The sequence below is a fragment of the Chenopodium quinoa genome, unplaced genomic scaffold (assembly GCF_001683475.1).
Source record: "Chenopodium quinoa cultivar QQ74 unplaced genomic scaffold, ASM168347v1, whole genome shotgun sequence".
Classification (NCBI taxonomy): domain Eukaryota; kingdom Viridiplantae; phylum Streptophyta; class Magnoliopsida; order Caryophyllales; family Amaranthaceae; genus Chenopodium; species Chenopodium quinoa.
In genome coordinates, this window is record NW_018744304.1 from 814,437 (window position 1) to 835,049 (window position 20,613).

Sequence of the window (20,613 nt, forward strand, 5' to 3'; positions counted from 1 at the left end):
ACCCAGGCGGTCCTCAGAAGTTCTCCTACCTGTTAAAGGCACAGACGTTATACCTGCTGTAACCCCTTAGAAAGCAAGAGAATTCTGAAAGATATTCAGGTAGTTCAGATGATCCCCTATTTGTCAAATGTGCAGACGGTAGACCGGCTGTGTCTAACAAAATGGAGGCAATTTCTTCGAGGATACACAGGCGGTTGTTAGACGTTTTCTCTCTAAAAACGATAGACTCCTTCTAAATTTTGGAAATGACCAAAAATGGGAAGGGTAAAAACTTATTTATAGGAGGGTAATTTCAGGGGTGTTCCTGTAATTCTCCCAGATAACTGTTCACCAGTATCCTAGTGACAATTGTCACAGGTGCCACGTGGCACACCACGTCACACCTGTGAGGGGCAAATGTTTTGGGTAAAAATACCCCAAGGCCACGTGGCCCAATAAAATGGTGACACGTGTCACCTTAAGAGAGGTTCAAAATGAACCAATCCTCTGCTGACACGTGGCATCCCCAATCATTGGGAAAAAGGCGACTTTCAAGGCCCAATTCCCGGGATAGCCCACCACTCCTAGGTTTTCATAACCTAGGATGGAAGCACGCATCCCAAGACCCTATAAATAGGGAGATATTCCCACATGGGAAAAGGATTCACAAACATTCACTGAAAACAGAGCAATAGTTAATTGCAGATATTTACCTCTCACCTCAGAGAACACTCTTGATCTCGGAATCCGAGAAGATAATTTACTTTCCGCACTTTTTACAACACCCGAACACATTATAACTTGATCATTAGAGGCGGAATTACACCCAATCGGAGTCTCCGTTGTTTTGCAGGTACAGGCGCCCAAAATCCAGTCTTGAAATTATAACACTCCCGCGGGACACAGAAAACCCCGAAACAATAATAATTTAAATTTTGCGTTATCAGATGTGCTGAATGATGCATATGACTAATTAAACAAAAGAAAATATTAGTTACAATCCATCATAAAAATTTGATACAATAGTATTTTCCAATCCAAAATACACTTTTTTTTTTTTTTTTTAAACAATCCAAAATACACTTTAAAACAAAAGAAGAGCACATTAATTTTAATTTTTTTTTTAATTTTTATATTTTTTAAATATCCCATTATTATATTAGGAATTTTATATAAATTACGATATCCAATATAAGACATGTATCATTTGTTTGTATGTTGATAATTCTAGTGGTAAGTTTGAAATATCTTAGTTATCCCGATTTTGTAATAAAATTCTATTTATTTGGTAAACTTGATTATTAGAAAAAATTTAATCTAAAAGTTTATTACTTTAATTAGATTGAACTTATTTAAATTGTAAAGTATTGGGTGAGTTAGTTTCACCATAAGTTCACCCACCCAATGCTAAAAGTTTAATAACAGAGATTTCCAATAATTTATATGAAAATTTCAAAAACTAATAATATTTCCAATAATTTTTTATGATAATTTATAAGGCAACAACTAACAAACGCCTTGGGGTTGTTGGATAAGATAATTAAAAGTAAAAATATTAACTTGAAATAAACATTAATTATACCGATCGACGCGTGATTTAAGCATACATTCCCATGTTAATACCATTTAAGATTATATTTTAAAGGGTTATCCAATCCCTCAGGGACGTTCATCAGCAAGATCCAATTTAAAAATTGATATAAATGTCGAAAAACTTATACCTAAATTTTAGAAGATAATATTTTAAAAAAGTTAAATAAAATATCCAATAATTTACATTCTAACCATATGTCCAAATAACCTACAAAACACTTTTCCAAATTTAATTGTCCACAATTATTTTATTTGAAATTGTAAGAATTCATTATATACGATACGGAGTATAAGTCAAAATAAGTTGAACAAATAAAATCTTATATGAATTAACTCTAGTTTATAATGGTTTTGAAATTTTAATTATTTGACCATAAAGCCACTTAGTTGGTTTTTCACAAATCCTTATATATGGTTGGCCACATGATGTGACCAGCTATTATGAAGATTAATTCGTTAGTGTTATGGGGATTAATCGGTGATGGTTACCCACTTAATGTTACAGGGGTTATTCGGTCAGCGTTATAAGGATTACTCTGTTCTTTTACAAATGGTCATATAATGTGATCAACAACACGCAAGATGTCTTGCTGTTTAACTATTTTTGAATGAGATTTTTTGTTTTTTCTTTCTTAATCTCGTGTGTGTGTTGGACACCTTCCCTCTTAAATTTTAATATTAATATCTTATGACTCTTGATTGTTCAATCTACGAAGTATATACCCAAAAATAGATCTAGATGCCAAAAATCTTTGGCCAATTTGTTTTTATGGGGAAAGCCAACCTGAAGGTGTACAACAGTACAAAGGCTATCACGACCGCAAGATAGGGAAATTTTCATAATGACATCTACTTCCTCCATTTTTATTTACTTGCAACAGCCTTATGGTTAAGGTCGAGATTATATATTGTAAACGGGCAAATTATTCAAAATAATTTCTACACATGATACATTATCCTACTCTAATCCCCATATTAAAATATATTTTTTTTGATAAAATTACTCATTTACCTTCACTAATCATCTCCTAAAACTGTGTGCCTAAAAGATATGTTATATTTAAAAAAAAAAAAAAAAAAAAACAGAGGAAATAATAGTAATACGAAAAATCTTCTTAGTTGACTAAAGATTTTGGGTAAATGGCATTGTACCTCATATGATTAAAACTCTTGCTCAATTAATTAGCCTATATCAAATAAATTTTAAAACTTTTATTTTGGGAAAGTTTACAAATTTCAAAGCTTGATATATTTTATTGTAATGATATATGTAGCCCTAAGGGCTACTAAATAAGCATTAATTATTTTTCTTTATATGGTATATATTGATATTAGTTTATGAATACATAATAATATTATGTGCAGATCAGTGTAATTAATGTATATATATTTCATTAATACTTTCCTCGTTTAGGTTCTTAAACATAACCCTAATAGCATTTTCCTATATTCTAAAACTTTTTTTGCTTTTTTTGGAAATTAGGTTAGAACCCGTGCGATGCATGATTTATATTAAATCTATTTTTATAATTTGTACATTTAACAATTATGCACCTTGTATAAAAATATTTGTAATTTTAAAATTGATTTTCATCAAAATTATGATATTATACTTGTTCAATGTCAACTAATACATATTTCAATATAGGAGTCCATTTATTAGTGTGCTATTTACAATTGTTTTATTTTTTTAAGGATAAATTGATAAGTTGTAGTTGTAATGTAGAAGCTTCTAATATTCAAATTTCAAAATTGTTAAATATGATACCTCCACACACACATACACACAAAAAGACATAATTCTTGCATTTAGGCGGGAAAAAAATTATTGTGAGAGTGATATGTGGACAGTGATGACGTCAGCAACGTTTTGTTTTAGTAATAGTTAATAGATTTAATAATTTTTATTTTTTTGGGATAGTTAATAAATATGAACTTGATTAATTAAAATTCTTTTTTGGAAAGTTAATAAATCTTAAAGAATGATACATTTACAGGTTTGAACGCGTAGGGCCGTAGGCTATCAATTCATTGACGCACATTCTCTTACCAAATTCGGCCTTTATCTATTTTTGATAAAATATTTTTGATAATGAATTGCAAGTATCGAGTAATCTCTCACTAAATTTCATATTAAGTGTTTTCACAACTAATTTTAGTTGAAGAGTCAAATTTGGATTTAAAAGACGTTGGAAATGCTATCTAGTTCACAGAATTTGACTTAAATTTCCAAGCATGATTTTCAGCCAAAATCTAGGCTTAACCATAATCAAACTAAAATCAACTGTCAATTAAATCAGAATGATGTTTCAAAAAAAAAAAAAAAACAAATTAAATCAGAATGAAGTAAGATACAAGAAATCAAGTCATATTCATGTATGAATGAATAAATCAGACTCTGTTATAAATCAAAATCCTCCCCGTATGATGAAAAAACACAGGGAATGTGGATTCTATCATCACAACAACCAACCAAATGTAACAAAAAAAAACATTCTTCCTCAACATTATGTTTTGTCGTCAAATACACGAGCATCAATATAGAATGAGACCCTAAGAAATACAAGTATTAAAGCTAAAAATTTACAAGATTTGAGGGGGTCATGGCCGTCATGCCATTCTAATTCACATAAAGCTAGCGAATTAACCAGATTTCCGATGTTCAGGAGGCCAGATACTATTCTGCGATGAGTTACAGCATTCGCAACATGTCAGCAACAACAGCATGAAACACATAAACTGCATAGTTTCTCTGTACACAAAAATTTCTTAGTTTTCCCATGAAAACTCAGCCACTTCCTCTAATGCAATTTCCCGGTAAAAGATATTTAAACTTTTCTGCATTCTGTAGTAAGTAAGAAGGAAGATGAACAGCAGAATAAGAGCGAGGAATTGCCCCCAATTTCCCAATCATGTCACGAAATGTGTATTCTTCAGGAAGCATGTCAAACAGGTTTGTCCCTTTACAGATTATATCCTGAATCCTCTTAGGGTTCAAATAATGTGAAAATCTGACACGGTCTGTATGACTGTATGCCTTCATCTTGAATATGAAATCTGATATGTGCCGAAAGCAAAAGCTACAATGCCACCCAGCATCTGCCAAGAGAAGATCAGTCTGACGAAAATGTGCATACCTAGTTACTCCAGGTTTGTACCTGTGGATTGAAGCTCTCCAACTATTGTCATCTACATGGTAATCAAACGAGTATAAATAGTTCTTGAGCCGTAGATGAAGAATTGCAGGAACGTTATCACACCACCTCAGCAAATCAACTGTGTGTCTGCTAGGAATTTCATCAACATCGGACATTATTAGCAAATCATCCTCCTCAATGCCAGCAATTCGGAGAAGCTGATCAAGAGCAACTCTTTGATATGCCTCCTCAATAAAAGGATTCTCCCCTTTCTTAAATCTTCCTCCTATGGTACCATAAGTTAGCCTTGACTCAATGAACTTGAACTTTTCACGATTAATAGAAAAGAACGGCGGCTTTGGTATGCCTGTGAAGGTCGAATTTGATTCCAATAGAACAAATTGAGTCACAAAAGGGTACAATTCGTTCCACCGGATTTCTAACATATCCACCTCATTGCTAAACAGAACCGCATCAAAAACTCTACGAGGGTAATCACGAATTCCCCAACCATGAAGCTTGCATAGAGTATCCATTGTCACATTCTCATTGTAATAATGTGTGATTTCAGTAAAAGGCTTCGGAGGGTGATCCCATAGCGGTCGAAGGAAATATGTAATTTTTTGACCATGAAGATAAACACCAAATATACATAGTGGGATCAACACAAAACTTAGAAGAAGGCTCTTCATATCAATTCCTCTAACAATACAGTTTAATCTTGATATCATCACCCCGCCTCGAATTCCCTGCTGTACAGTGCAGATAAATTCATTAGAGACATAAGGACTTTTCCATTGCCATCATTCAGTTTTCAAACAATATTAGTCTAACAAACAACACCTACCATGTTTATTTATCAACAATAAGGTTTTCAATTTAATCAAATATACTGCTTCTCTTAGCCAACTATATCAACCAACCCAACTAACTCGGCCACAAAAAATTATTTCTTGGATTATGAAAAGACGGTAAATACCAAAAATTTAAACAAAAACACTTCAATACAAATACATATATCAATAAATTTCACAAATTATGCTATCATCAAAAACTAAATTAGAATTGGAAACAAAAATGATCAAGCAATTTTTAAAAAGCCATAAAAAATCACAATAAAATAAAAAATAATCAACAAAAAAAAAAATGCTATTTAATAACATTGGGTTTAAAATGGAATAAAATAAATTCCAAAATTATAAGCTTTCAACGAACAATTCAAGGCATGCAAAATAAACCCATGAACCAAAAAATGTCCAGAATTCTAATTTTAAACTCTAAATTAAACCAAAATCAGCAAAAATCAACCCGAAAACTTCATCACCAACAAAACAATAAATATAGCAGAAAGAAGCGTCAATTGAACAATGGCAATAACCAAAAAAAAAAAAAAAATCAAAAGAAAAGGAGGGAAATAGAATAAATTACCTGGCCACAAATATCATTACAAATTGCATCAGTTTTCTTCGAACAATAGTAACCCTCATCCATAATTTAAAAACCCAAATTACAAAAATCAATAAAAATTGCTACAATTAACGAAATTAATCAATTGGATGCCCGAAAATGAATCCCCTGTTTCTGTTAAAATTGACAGAGTTGAGAAATTGTGTGAAAAATGGAAGCAAAAGAGGAGAAGAGAGAGAGAAAAGGGTGGAAATTGGGGTGGTTTTGAGCCGTTGAAGATGGTGTGTGTTGTGGGGTGTTTTTGCAGGTTGAGAGGAGTTCGAACCGTCAATAATAATAGCCGTTTGGTGTTACTTTCTCTCTCTAAAATCTTAAAACAAGGGTTGAGAATCGGAGAGGGAGAGGGAGAGGGAGAGACAACAAGTATTTATCAATAATCATCATTAAATAAACCAAGGCAAAAAAATAAAAAATAACCAAAAAAGAAAAAAAACAATAATTGTATTATTAGGATTTTGATAATGAATGTTTCCGAGTATTAGATAAGCATTTATCATATTTCCTAAATAGTGTTGATTTGGAAATGAAGGTTAAAGTCACGCATCACTTAATGTAATTAATGTTTATTTCAATTTAATAATTCTAGTTATCTTATCTATTGATTTCGGGGAGATTGTTAGGTTTTGTCACTATTATACTAATGTTGTATGGCCAATTAGTAATAAAACTAGTTTTTATGGCTCGTGCAATATACAGGTTGTTCATAGAAAATTGCATTGAGAGATGAGTGAGGAAATACCAATAAATCATTATAACCTTTATGGGTGTAATGTGTAGTCGAAAAAATAATTAAAGAAATCAAATTTTCTGTTTTTTTTACCATATATCCCTAAGTTTTTTTGTTTATTCACCATATACCCCTGAAATTTTTCAAATTCACCATATAGCCCTGATTTGTTACAAAAATTCATCATATACCCCTAATGATAACAAGATGAATGAAATTTGGTTAATTATACATCGATACCACCTTAAATCTCTCCCCCCCCCCCATCCCTGAAACCACTCCTTTCCTTTCTCCAACCCCCGAAACCACTCCAAATATCCATAACTATATCCGTATTGAGGATTAGAAAAGGGAATTTGGGGTAGTTTTGGGGGTGGGAAAAAGGAATGTGGATGATTTCGGGGATAGGGGAATGTATTTAGGGTGGTTTCGAGTCATAATTAACCCTTATGACTGACAAAGTTAACAATCATTAGTCATCAAGGGTATATGGTGTATTTTTTTGAAAACTCGGGGGTATGTGATGAATTTAAAAAAGTTCAGGAGTATATGTGAATAAATAAAAATAAAAAAATTAAAAAAAAAACTAAGGGGTATATGGTGAAAAAACTGTTAAATTTTTAGGACTTTTATTCAAAAGGAGGCTTTAAAAAAAGGTGGAGGGACTAAAATTATAGAGAGAAAAGGAAAAGGTGGAATTGAAGAGGGGAGAAGAAGGTCAAGTGTGCATGGGAGATGAAGTAAAGTTTGTTTGGAATATTGTGGGTATGCTGTAAAAAGAAATTTTTTTATAATTTTAATGAAAAAGTTAAGAAATATAGTGTAATAAAAAATTAAAACTGAAAGAAAACATATGGGAATGAAGATAAGCAAGTATAACAGGATGGAGATATGTATCTTTCCCGATTTTAGTTTTTAAATATTAAGTGCTTGTTTGGTTGGATGTAGGAATTAGAAACTTCCGTGAAATCTCAATGCCCATGAAATTGTAATTTCTAAGAATTGTCAAAATTTGTTTGGTTGGATAATGTAGGAATTTATTTCTCATGGGAAGTTCCACAAACCTAAGAGGAACTAGGAGAGCATTTCACAATCTCTAATGGTTAGAGTCATTAGAATCTAATAACGCTTGTTAGTATAAAATTGTATTTAGATGGTATTGTTTAATACCAACAAAGAGATATAACGATACGAACAAGACATTATTCTTTTGTTGTTATTAATGAAGAAGTATTCTAGTAGCATGGTTATAAGCACAAATTATTGATACCAAATAATTAGAGTCATTACTTAGAGTCACTAATGACTCTAATTATTAGAGGCATAGAATTTTTCGAGACTAGGTGAGTTAATTCCTCCCTTTTGTGAGAAGTTAGAACTTCCTTGGAAGTCTCACTTCTTACACTATTGTCAACCAAACAAGAATGAATAACCATAACAATACGAATAACAATAAGAATAATAACAACAAGAACAATAATAATAACAATAATAATTGTAATAATAATAATAATAATAATAATAATAATAATAATAATAATAATAATAATAATAATAGTAATAACAACAATAATAATAATAATAATAATAATAATAATAATTATTATTATTATTATTATTATTATTGGTATTATTATTATTACTATTATTATTATTATTATTATTATTATTATTATTATTATTATTATTATTATTATTATTATTATTATTATTATTATTATTATTATTATTATTATTATTATTATAACAAAAACCTACAAAGTCAAATGATTTACAAGAAATTAGTGGGGAGCCGAGATACAATCTGGGCCCCCACTCCTCTAACTATGACGAACCCAATCATGTTGAAGATGTGAGTAGCCGCACGAGCACCAATATCCTGAGTCCTAGCGAACGCCTGAACCCTCTTCAGCAATGCAACAACATCCTTCTCTAATTCCCCTAATGAAGAAAAGGAGAAAGGAAAAAAACCATAGCCAATAGCCCTGCAATGCGCCCCATACTTGTCTCGCTTCCGCTGAGCCGCAACCGACACAACACGACCAGGAACGAAGTCAGACCACCTAGATTGTGTCCATGGAGAAGACCCCGTCAAGTCAACACATACATCTAGGCCTCTATCCCAAGAGTAAAGCAACTCATTTGCTGATCTAAGAGCCCCGTCGTTCCCTCCACTTAACCCAACGTTAACCTCCTTCCTTGCAGAAATCTCAGAGCGGAAACAAATATCCCCATTAAAAAACCCTTGAGCAACATTGTGCCGATGTTTAATACCCACCATCCCAGCACAAGACAATGCATGATCCCCAAAAATATCCCCATAAAAAAACCCTTGAGCAAGCAGAGCAAGGTGTTAAAACGGAGAACAAGGGAACACCCAACCGGTAGCAAAGAACACAGCGGTAAGTCCTACCATTCATAGTCTGACCCAAACCTGATATTGGGATCGCTCGCAACCAGGGCGAAGTGTGATCCCCCTGTTTGGACTTCCATAGGGCAACTTGACGCAGAGATAAGGAGAAAGTGGATTCAACAGATGCAGTGACCTTCGTGAAATATATATTTGCCAATTTCTTCATGAGTTTAGGGGCAGCGATCTCACTCGAGTTACGCAAAAGGTCAATCTCCACAGTCCTATTAAAAAGACTAAGAGCGCCATCGAAGGCCGGTCCTGGACCAACAATACCAAAACTACAAAGAAGCGTAGTCTGAAGACTAGAAGAGTGCAAACGCGACGCAAGGAAAGCATAGTGCCGAACATCACCAGCTGAATAGACATCCAGTGCACCATAAGCAAAAGATAAGGTGGAAAGTCGCCATTGCCAATCACCAAAACCCGGCCCCGAAGCAGTTACAATACGCTCCAAAGAAGCCCAAAAAGCCACATCAAAAGTAGTCTGGGCTGCTTCAAAAAGATGAGGGGAACAAGTGCGCATAACAGAGTAGAGTTTGGAAACCCCAGTACACGCACGAAGAAGTAACAACTCACATTGGGGATCATCGAGCTTAGAAACAGCATCCATTAGCACAATGGTCTTCGACACTCTCTGCGAAACAAGCTCACCACAGAAAGAGGTATCCGCACTAGCAGGACCACCAAGCAACTTAACACTATGCACAGGACGAGCAATATCTGGAGGAAAGACACCTACAAGACGGCTACGAGGGTCCTCCGAGGGCCAGAAAACTTCCGTTTTCTCAACGTTGACATGGAGGCCGAGACGAGGCCCCTCCGCCAAAATCAACTCCATAACCTTACCTACTACTAAGGTGTCACCAATAATAGTGCCGTCATCCAAATACCAAGCCTACAAACATAAGTCAATTGATTATTATTATTATTATTATTATGGAAAAATAACAAAAACCTAGAAAGTCAATCGATTTACAAAAAATTAGTGGGGAGCCGAAATACAATTTGGGGCCCCACCCCTCTAGCTATAGCAAACCCAATTCTATTGAAGATGTGAGCAGCTGCACGATTACCAATATCCTGAGTCCTAGCGAACGCCTTAACCCGCTTCCGCAACGTAACAACTTCCTTCTCTAATTCCCCCAATGAAGAAAAGGAGGAAGGAAGACAACCATAGCCAATAGCCCTGCAACACGCCCTATACTTGTCCCGCTTCTGCTCAGCCGCAGCCGACACAACACGACCTGGAACGAAGTCAGACAACCCAGATTGTGTTAAGGGAGAAGACCCCGTCAAGTCAACACATACATCAAGGCCTTTGTCCCAAGAATAAAGCAACACATCTGCCGGTCGAAGAGCCTCGTCGTTACCTCCAGTTGACCGAACATTAACCTCCGTCCTTGCAGAAATCCTTGATCGATAACAAATATCAACAAGGGTATCACGAACAACATTTTGCCGATGTTTAATACCCACCATCTCAGCACAAGACACAACATGATCCCCATACAAGTTCACCACAAAAAGAGAAATCCGCATTGACAAGACCACCAAGCAACTTAACACCACACACATGATGAGAAATATCAGGAGGAAAGACACCAACGAGATAGCTACGAGGGTCCTCCGCGGGCCTGAAAACTTCCGTTTCCTCAACGTTTACATGGAGGCCGAGACAAGGTCTTTCCGCCAAAATCAACTCCATAACCAAGGTGTCACCAATAATAGTGTCACCATCCTAATACCAAGCCTGCAAACATAAGTCAAAGGAATCTCTGATACGACACACCAACGGATGGAGAAACAAAGCAAAACACAACAAGCCAAGAGGATCACCCAGTAGAGTAACAAAATTCAACCCAACGAGAGAGAGCTGGACAACGAAGACAAACTTCACACAACAAAGCAGTACAATTAACCAAATTGAAGGCATTCTGGAAATCCACCGGCAACATTGAGAGGCCAACATCACCACCACGAGCCTTAACCAAACAATTAACAACATAAAGAATAGCCTTACCGCCCGCTGGCACCCAACACCACACTGAAGACCTCGTAAATACCTTCCCAAACTCGGACCAATTAAAGCAGCCCCAACCTTTAAAACCAGGTGCCTCCAAACGGTACCCACATCAATATGCCAAATACCACCACCAAGCTTAACAAGTGGCGTGAGAGAAGCACTAGTAATATATTCTCCCAACTTAGCAGGACATTTTCCAGGGAGAAAGAGATTAACCACATGCGTTATAGAGTTCACCAAATCATCAGAAATAGCGACTTAAACACCACTCAATCAATCCATAAGGTGTTGAGCATGCAAACCGTCTCTACCGCATGACGTACCACGCAGAAAACCCTAATCTGGTCCAAAAAAATAGTAGGAGTAGCAATGAGGTGATGATCAACAGGGATATCCGGTAAGATAGGAGTTGGAAAGGAAGGGTGCTTAGCTTGTAAAACTACAAGAGTAGCATCATTGTAAGGGGAAAATCTAGAAGACGAAAAAACCCTAACCGCAGTAGTGTAATGTCCGTAAAAAATCTTTCTTTTACATTGCTTAATATTACGCTCAGAAAAATCATGGTCCTCATCAGCATCCAGCAAAGGTGGAGACACATCAGCCAACGTGTCTCGTACAAGTTGCACATAACCACCAGGCTCACACCAAGAACGAATAACAGTAGTGATACTCTCTTCCTGACACTGACGCCTGATACCCGAAATCCACTCACGATTACTCCGCGGAGAAAAGGTTTTAAGGACACAAAGAGGCAACACAAACAATTGAATTCAGCAAGAGATGTCATCAGGCTTGAAAATCACCTTATCAAGCACTCCTTTGAGAACTAGAGAAAAACCCAAGCGACACTTAGGAGGGATAGATTTCACCGAACGAAACCGCTTAGATAGCAAACTATCAAGGAAAGGTCGTCTCAGCCTCTAAGTTAATAGCCAAATTAGAAGTAAGAGAGTTTCGGGTCAAATCCCGCGCATCCGCACAACAATGACGGTCACGGAGATGAGTGATCAAAGAAGTTTTTGTGAGCCCATTACCCGCGCCATCATGACACCCATTAAGACCCACGAACGGGCAATGAAAGCGAATAATAGGAGGCATAACACCCACACAACTTGCCACAAGAAGATCTCAATACAACACAACACAAACTACACCAAAAACGAGCCAAAAACGCACCAAAACTACATCTGAACTGCACCAAAATCACACCAAAACTGCACCATAAACTGCACCAAAATCACTGGAAAACTGAACAAAACCGACCCAATATAGCCATGCCTGAAACCCCTCCTCCGTCGCCTAAACACAATGGCCTGAAATCCTTGAAAAACCACCTAAAATTCGCACAAAAAACGCACTAAAATTGCAGCAAAAATACCGAGAGAACGGCCAGAATAATCGTCGAAAAATCTAGCTTGAAACCGCCTACAAGCTGACCCGGGATAGGGTATGGTAACCGCCGGAAAAACCGCCTAAAAAGAACGTAGAACTTGCCGTAAATACACCTAGAAACTGCCCGAAATCGCTATGATATTCGCTCTGAAACTGCCTGAAATTCGACGGAATTTCGCCTAGAAGTTGCTGCCTAACCGCCCTGAAACCTGACCTGACAATTCACCGGTGAAGCAGCCAGAAAAATAACGTGGAAGCCGATGCTAAAGCCGAAACCTACCCAGCCCTAATCGCCCCAAATTGAGATATTATTACTATTGTTATTATTGTTGTTGTTGTTGTTGTTTTTGTTGTTGTTTATTATTATATCTCATAAACAACCAAAGGCATACAACCTACAAAAAATTATTGGGAAACCGAGATACAATCTAGGCCCCCACTCCTCTAGCTATAGCAAATCATATGCTAGTGAAGATATGAGCAGCAACACGTGCCACAATATCTTGCGTCATCGAAAAATTTTAAACCCGCTTCAACGATGCAACAATCTCCTTCTTTAATTTCCTAAGTGAGAAAAAGGAGAAGGGAATGAAACTACATCCAATCCCCTGACAACTAGCTTCATACTTAACCCGCTTCCGATGAGCCACATCAGCCACAACCCGTCCAGGAACAAAGTTAGATATCCCAAAATGTGTCAAAGTAGAAGACCTTGTCAAACCAACACATACATCGCGACCATGATCTCAGGAATAAAGTAACACATCTGCAGGTCTGAGGGCCTCGTCGTTTCCTCCAGACAACCCAATGTCAACCTTGTTCCTAGCTGAAATCCTAAAACGATAGCAACCATCAACAAGGGTGTCCCGAACAACATTATGCCAATGTTTAATACCCACAATACCAGCACACGACACCGCGTGATCACCGTAAATATCCCCAGTAAAAACCCTTGAACGAGCAGAGCACAACGTCGAGACAGAGAACAATGGAACACCCAACCGGTAGCACAACACACATCGATAAGTCTTTGCATTCATCATCTGACCCAACCCCAAAATAATAGGGGTGAGCATTGATTGGATATCCGATCAGAAATCCAATTTCGGATTGGATATCCGTATCCGAAAATTCTGATATTTGATATTCGTAACCTATCCGAAATTTTTCGAATATCTAATATCCGGATATTTGAAAATTTCGGATTGGATAGTTTGGAAATCCAATATCCGAGCCTTTTTAATAATATATATTTTTTAAATGCAAAATTTATTTATTGTAAAAGGCAAATTGATACGCGAAACTTAAAAAATATTCAAAAATTTCAGATCGGATAGTTCGGATATCCAATATCCGAGCCTTTTTAATAATATATATTTTTTAAATGCAAAATTTATTTGTTGTAAAAGGCAAATTGATACGCAAATCTTAAGAAAAAAAATTTCAAGAAAAATAAAACTAGGGTACATTTCATATTTTCCATGACTGCAAAATCAATTTCAGAATTACAACATTAACAAACCCTTAAAATTGTGACACTGATATACTGAAGTACAGAGCAAATCCCTTAAAACTTCGGATCAAATGAGGAAAAAAAAAATCAGAAAAAACTCAAAAAAGTATAGATGTTGTGTCTAGCTTAGTGAGGCGACGTTTGTTTGAAGGGATGAGAAAGAGAGTCGGGGTGAGAGTGAGATAGAGCCGCCGCTGAGAAGCCTTTGTTGGTGGAGCCGTGGAGCATCCGTGAGGAAGGAAGCCACCGCTGCCGGAGGGGAAGATGATTACTATTATCAAACTTAAGTGTGGGATTTGATAATTTCTAGAATTATAGAGTGGGATTGGGTTTGAGATCTGCTAGGAGAAAGAGACGAGAGAGAGAGGAGGTAGGTGGGAGGGGAGAGGAGAGAGAGCGGCGGTGGGGGGGGTTTGTGTTTTGAGGGAATGAAATAAGGGTTAGGGTTTGGATTTGGGCTTGGGAGTGTTTGGGCTTGGGAATAATAAAAATAAAATTATAATAAAGTACTCTTTAAGTGTTTTCTTTTCGGATATCCGAAATACAATTTTTGGATATCCAATCCGATATCCGATTTTTTTGGATTGGATATTCAATCCGAAATCAATTTCGGATTGGTTATCCATAATTTTTGGATCTGATGCGGATCGGATCATCGAATTTTCAGATTTTATGATAATTTTGCTTGGCCCTACGAAATAAGGACCACCCGAATCCAAGTAGAGGTGTGATCTCCTTGCTGCAATGTCCACAAAGCTGATTATCGAGGAGATAAAGAAAAGGTGGATTCTGCAGAAGCGATAACCTTTGTGAATGCCAATTTATTCATGAGTTTAGGGGAAACGACCTCACTAGGATTACTCAAAATGTCAGACTCCACCGTTTTATTAAACATACTCAATGCATCTTCAAAGGCTCGACCAAGACCAACAATGCCAGCATGTCGTAGATGCTTAGTCTACAACCCAGAAGACCGTAATCGAGAAGCAAGAAAAGCAAAATAACGAACATCACCTGTAATATAAACACCAAGGCCTCCAAAAGAAAATGGTAAGGTGGCAAGCCGACATTGCTAATCGCTAAACCCAGGCCCCGAAGCAGTAACAATACGCTCCAAGGAAGATCGAAGGGCCCCATCGAATGTGCGTTGAGCCACCTCAAATGTACTAGGAGGACAAGTACGCAAGGCAAAGTAGAGTATAAAAACTTCGGTACACGCCCTAAGCAACAACAACTCACATTGAGGATCATCAAGCTTAGCAACCTTATCCATAAGCGCAATGGTCTTGGTCACCCTCTACATCACAAGCTCACCGCTGTAGGAATTGGAACTAGCAGGACCCCGAGCAACTTAACACCATGTAAAGGTCGAGAAATATTAATAGGAAAGATACCCACAAGCCTTCTTTGAGGGTCTTCTGTTGCCCAGAAAACTTCAGTTTTTCCACGTTGAAATGCAACCCTAAACTAGGCCCTTCCTCCATAATCAACTGCAAAAACCTTCCCCACTGCCAAAGTGTCCCCAATAATAGTTCCGTCATCCAAATACCACGCCTGAAGAGATACCTCAAAAGAATCTTTGATTTTACATACCAGGCGTTGTAAAACCAAAGCAAAAGGTAGAGGACCAAGGGGATCACCCTGCTGCACCCCCTGAGACGACCATAAGGTTTTGTCCCCATAATACAATATGGTTGGATTAGAGTAGCAAAATTCAATCCACCGCGAAGTGCCTAGACAACGACGACGAACTTCACGTAACATGACCGCACAATCAACTAGATTGGGGGCATTTTGAAAATTCACCAATAACATTGAGAGACCAACATCAGAACCACAATCCTCAATCAACCGATTCACATCATGAAGAATTGCCTTATCACCTGAAGGAACCCCTACACCAAATTGAAGACCATCAAAGTAACTTCCCAAAGACTGGCTAGCCATAACAACACCAACCTTTGAAACCAGACGTTGCCAAACAGTACCCATAGCTATAGGACGAATACCACCACCGGGCTTGACAAGTGGTGTGACAGGAGCACTAGCAATATACTCTCTTAATTCCATAGGATATCTTCTAGCTAGAAATAGATTAACAACCCCGGTAATAGAGTCAACCAACTCATTTGAGACAGCCATAGCAGCATCACTCAAGCAATACATAAGGTATTGAGCACGTAAACGGTCCCTACCACATAATGTGCCACGAGGAAAACTCTTTATCCGATCGAAAACAACAGCAAAAGTCGCAACGAGACGAAGGTGATCAACAGGTATATCAGGTAAGGATGGAGCTGGAGAAGAAGGGTGCTTTGACTGTAAATCCGTAAGAGTGGCCTCATTATTATTATCTTTGTAGGGAATTTTTCAAACTCATTTTTGAGCCTTGATTAGGGGATTTTTACCCCACCACGTGGACTAATCAGGGTCCGCCACGTGGACCAATCAGAGTCCACCGTGTGTCATCCTAAGTAGGGCCCAAAGTGGACCTACCAGGACACGACACGTGGCATATAGATATTTGGTGGCCTTCAAGGAGATAGCTGGATGATCATTTCTCTCCAAGGAGGAACCTGATCCCATTTACATTCCGCCTAACTTGACGTCGGAGGCGGAAGTCCATCCAACCGGAGTCTCCGTTGTTTTGCAAGTACAGGCATCCAGAACCCAATCTTGGAATTGTAACTCTACCGCAGGACACATAAAAAACCCCGAAACATTTGGCGCTGTCTGTGGAGATAGTTTTTCTAAGATAGCTTCGCAAGAACCTGTACCGCATCCTAATGAGAAACGACCTATGGTCGACGCACAGGTCTATACGGACCAAGACACCGATGATGACCTTAAGGTCAAAACGTATGTGGCTATTGATGGGTTACTTGGAACCAGGCGCACTCGTCCCACAGAAAGAACGAAACAGGGCGATGATCAACCAGGTCCAAGCCAACCATCCGGACAGCCGTCTAGACAACCTCAGGCGGCGGAAGGCACAACCCTAATCACCATAGACGAACTCATGTGATTCATGACAAGTTTCAAGGGGGAGATAAAGGACCTGATAGATAAAAAGACGGCTGGCTCTAACAAGGAGCAGTCACCGAAGAAGCCTTCCCATTTTGGGAGGAACAAGCCGATCAAGGACTGAGAACCCACTCCGCATCCTAAATCAAAGGAGGGATAGTGACCCTTGATCGATTTAACCATACTTCGATTCCCTAAGACAGGGAAGAGGAAGGCCATTCGACATATTCAGCCGGATGGCTCAAAGAAAACTTATTCTGATGCCCGGATGTTAATCCAGCAGAAGAAGAATCAACAACTGTTTGAATCGGCTTCAACATCGAATCTACAAGACAACTTTCAGAATACTGCAATGAGGTATTCTCAATCAAACCGAGAAAGTTCGTCAGGCGGCATGTCCGTTCGCACTAACCCTCAGATAATTCATTAGGCCCCGTATGTGCCTCAGCAACCATACATGCCGTATGAACAAGCATACATGCAGCGACCCTCTTTGGGAGGCAGGCGGCACAAAATTTCCAACCTTTGGACTGGTAGCTCCGTCTGCTAAGAATTAGGGAACAACCCTCTACGTTCTCTAGGGAAATAACAGAGGCCGCATAGCCGACCAAGGTTAAAAATGTTCTGGTAGGTACCTATGATGGTACCACCAACCTAGAAGATCACCTTATGGCGTACCCCACCTCATGTATTTACAAGGGTTGGATGATGCCTCATGGTGCCAATACTTCCCAACCACATCGAAGGGCGTCGCCCAACAGTGGTTCGATAATTTGCCAGCCGGATGCATCAACTGCTTCAAGACGCTTGCGTACTTGTTAGCTTCCAACTTCTCTATGAACATCCTTGCTAAAAAAACATGTCTTGACTTGGTTGCAATTCAGCAGGGAGATAGAGAAGGGCTTTAGTCATATATCAAGCGGTTCAATCTGATGAGAATTCAGATTCAAGGGTTGTCTGATGAAGTGGCCTATATAACTTCTTCAAAGGTCTAAAAGACGGATCGACCTTTAAGTTCGATCTTGTCCAAAAAAGGGTTGCAACCCTCTAAGAAGCACTAATTGAGGTAGACGCCTATATACAGGTGACCAAACTCTGCAACATCTGTAAGGAGTCGGACTCCAAGAAGTCTGACAAAAGAGAGACTCGACCAACACAGCCGGCTAAGAAAGAAGAAAATAAAAATAGGAAAGAGATCTGGGCGACCGACTGCTCTAAGCAGCTGTCCTAGAAGAAAAAGAAAGAAAGTAAATCGTACATCCCAAAGTACGAGTATAATAAAGACTGCTACTCCATCCTCATGGAGATCAAAGACCAGGTGACCATTGAGAAGCCGGCTGCTATGAAAGGTTCCGCCAAAAACCAGAATAAATATAAATATTGCCATTTCCATGAGGACATTAGCCATGACTCCAACGACTGCTATAGTCTCAAGCGGTTGTTGGACCGTCTGGCTGACAAAGGGGTGCTGAAGTATTACATATTGAAGTCCAAAGTCACCCTGCAAACTAACCATGGGCAGTTGTCCAAAAAGAAGCCCCAATATGCTAATAGTTTGGACACTGACGAAGAACCGATCTATACAATAGCAGGCGGCTTTGCAAGAGGAGGCCCAACCATCCGGGGAACCAAGGACTATATCAGGCGGCTAGATGTCAACTTAGTGGACGAGGGGCAAGTGTCCAAGGACACTTTTCCTAAAGTTGTCATCACTGAGAAAGATAGGGGCATAAGGTTAGGAGGCCGCATGATGACCCATTGTCATCGAATGCAAAGTGGCCAACCAAAAGGTAGGTTGAATCCTCATCGACACTGGCAGTTCCTCTAATCTCGTCAGCCACAAATGTCTGGCAAATTTGAAGTACAAGCCAGGCAGTATGCACAAGGTATCTCACCCCTTAGTAGGTTTGGGGGTGGAGTTGTGCATCCGGTAGGCCGGATAGATCTACCCATCCGGCTAGGGGAAAAGGGAGAAGGACGCAACATGGAAGTCCGGTTTTTGGTCGTTGAAGAGCTAACGACCTATAACTTGATATTGGGTCATCCCACTCTAAATGAATGAAAATATGTTATCATCCCATCCCTTATGTCCTTAAGTTTGAGAAGGATGATGGGTCTGTTGGCTCCGTAAGCGGAGATCACAAGACGGCTAGATAGTGTTACCCCTTAGATGTCAAGCCTACGGTGGCTGCATCCGGTCTGGGAAATGAACCAATAGACCTTGACGAAATCAAGGATGCTGCGCCTACTACAATAGTAGCCGACAAGAAAAGAAAGGTCGACCAGTTGGTGCCCATTAAAAAAGAAAAACAATAGCAATCACTGACCGGGGAACGGTCGGATGAGCTCCGTCCCAAGTCGGCTGGTGAACACATTGATATTGCTCTGGACGACACACGGCCAGAGGGGACTGTTAAGGTTGGGACGGATGCTTTTTCTAACTTGGGTACAGAGTTGCATAATTTGTTGAAAGAATTTAAATACATTTTTGCCTTTGAAGTAGAAGAGATGCTAAGCATAATTCTGGATCTTGCTGTTCACAAACTTGCTGTGGATCCCAAAAAGAAGCCGGTTAGGCAAAAGAAAAGGAACCATGGCGAGGAGAGAAGTCATGCGGAAGCCGCCGAAGTGAAAAAGTTGTTAGATGCTGGGTTCATTCAGCAATGTTACATCCCAGATTGGGTTTCCAATGTTGTGCTTGTCAAGAAGTCGAATGGTACATGGCGCATGTGTGTTGACTACACAGATTTGAATAAGGCATGTCCAAAGGATAGTTACCCACTTCCAATAATTGACAGTTTGGTCAACTCTACAGCCGACCATGCCTTGATGAGTTTTATGGACGCTTACTCAGGCTTTCATCAGATACCCTTGTGGAAGAAAGATCAAGAGAAGACGACATTCATCACTGATCAAGGGTTATTCTGTTATACTGTGATGTCGTTTGGTTTGAAGAATGCGCCTGATACCTTCTAACGAATGATTAATACGGTCTTCATTAATCAAATTGGGAGAAATGTAGAGGCATACATTGATGATATGATAGTCAAATCCAAGCTACAGAGGGATCGCCTTGATGACCTCCGAGAAACATTCACCACACTCAGGCGGCAAAAGGTCATGCTCGATCCCAAGAAGTGTGTCTTTGGTGTTGAGTCTTGGAAGTTCCTCGGATTTTTTATTGATCAAAGAGGGACAGAGGCCAACCCAGAAAAAATACTGGCAGTCATTGACATGAAGTCACCTCACACTGTAAAGGAAGTCCAAAAACTAACAGGTTGTCTAGCGGCATTGGGAAGATTCCTCAGCCGGTCTGGCGACAAGTGCCTTTATTTCTTCCAAGCT

At 38.7% G+C, this 20,613-nt stretch overlaps 1 protein-coding gene across 2 annotated transcripts; it reads right to left on the reverse strand.

The window, feature by feature from the left end:
- Positions 1-3,395: 3,395 nt before the first annotated feature.
- Positions 3,396-6,724, reverse strand: LOC110695611 (beta-1,4-mannosyl-glycoprotein 4-beta-N-acetylglucosaminyltransferase-like). Of its 2 annotated transcripts, none has more exons than XM_021872824.1 (2): positions 6,138-6,724; positions 3,396-5,458 (listed from the first exon to the last, which is right to left on the reverse strand). In XM_021872824.1, the coding sequence occupies exons 1-2, from the start codon at positions 6,198-6,200 to the stop codon at positions 4,361-4,363; spliced, it is 1,161 nt and encodes a 386-aa protein (XP_021728516.1). In that variant the 5' UTR covers positions 6,201-6,724; the 3' UTR covers positions 3,396-4,360. The 2 variants fall into 2 exon arrangements, with proteins under 2 accessions (XP_021728516.1, XP_021728515.1); XM_021872823.1 differs by having other exon boundaries at positions 3,396-5,461.
- Between the last annotated feature and the right edge of the window lie 13,889 nt (positions 6,725-20,613).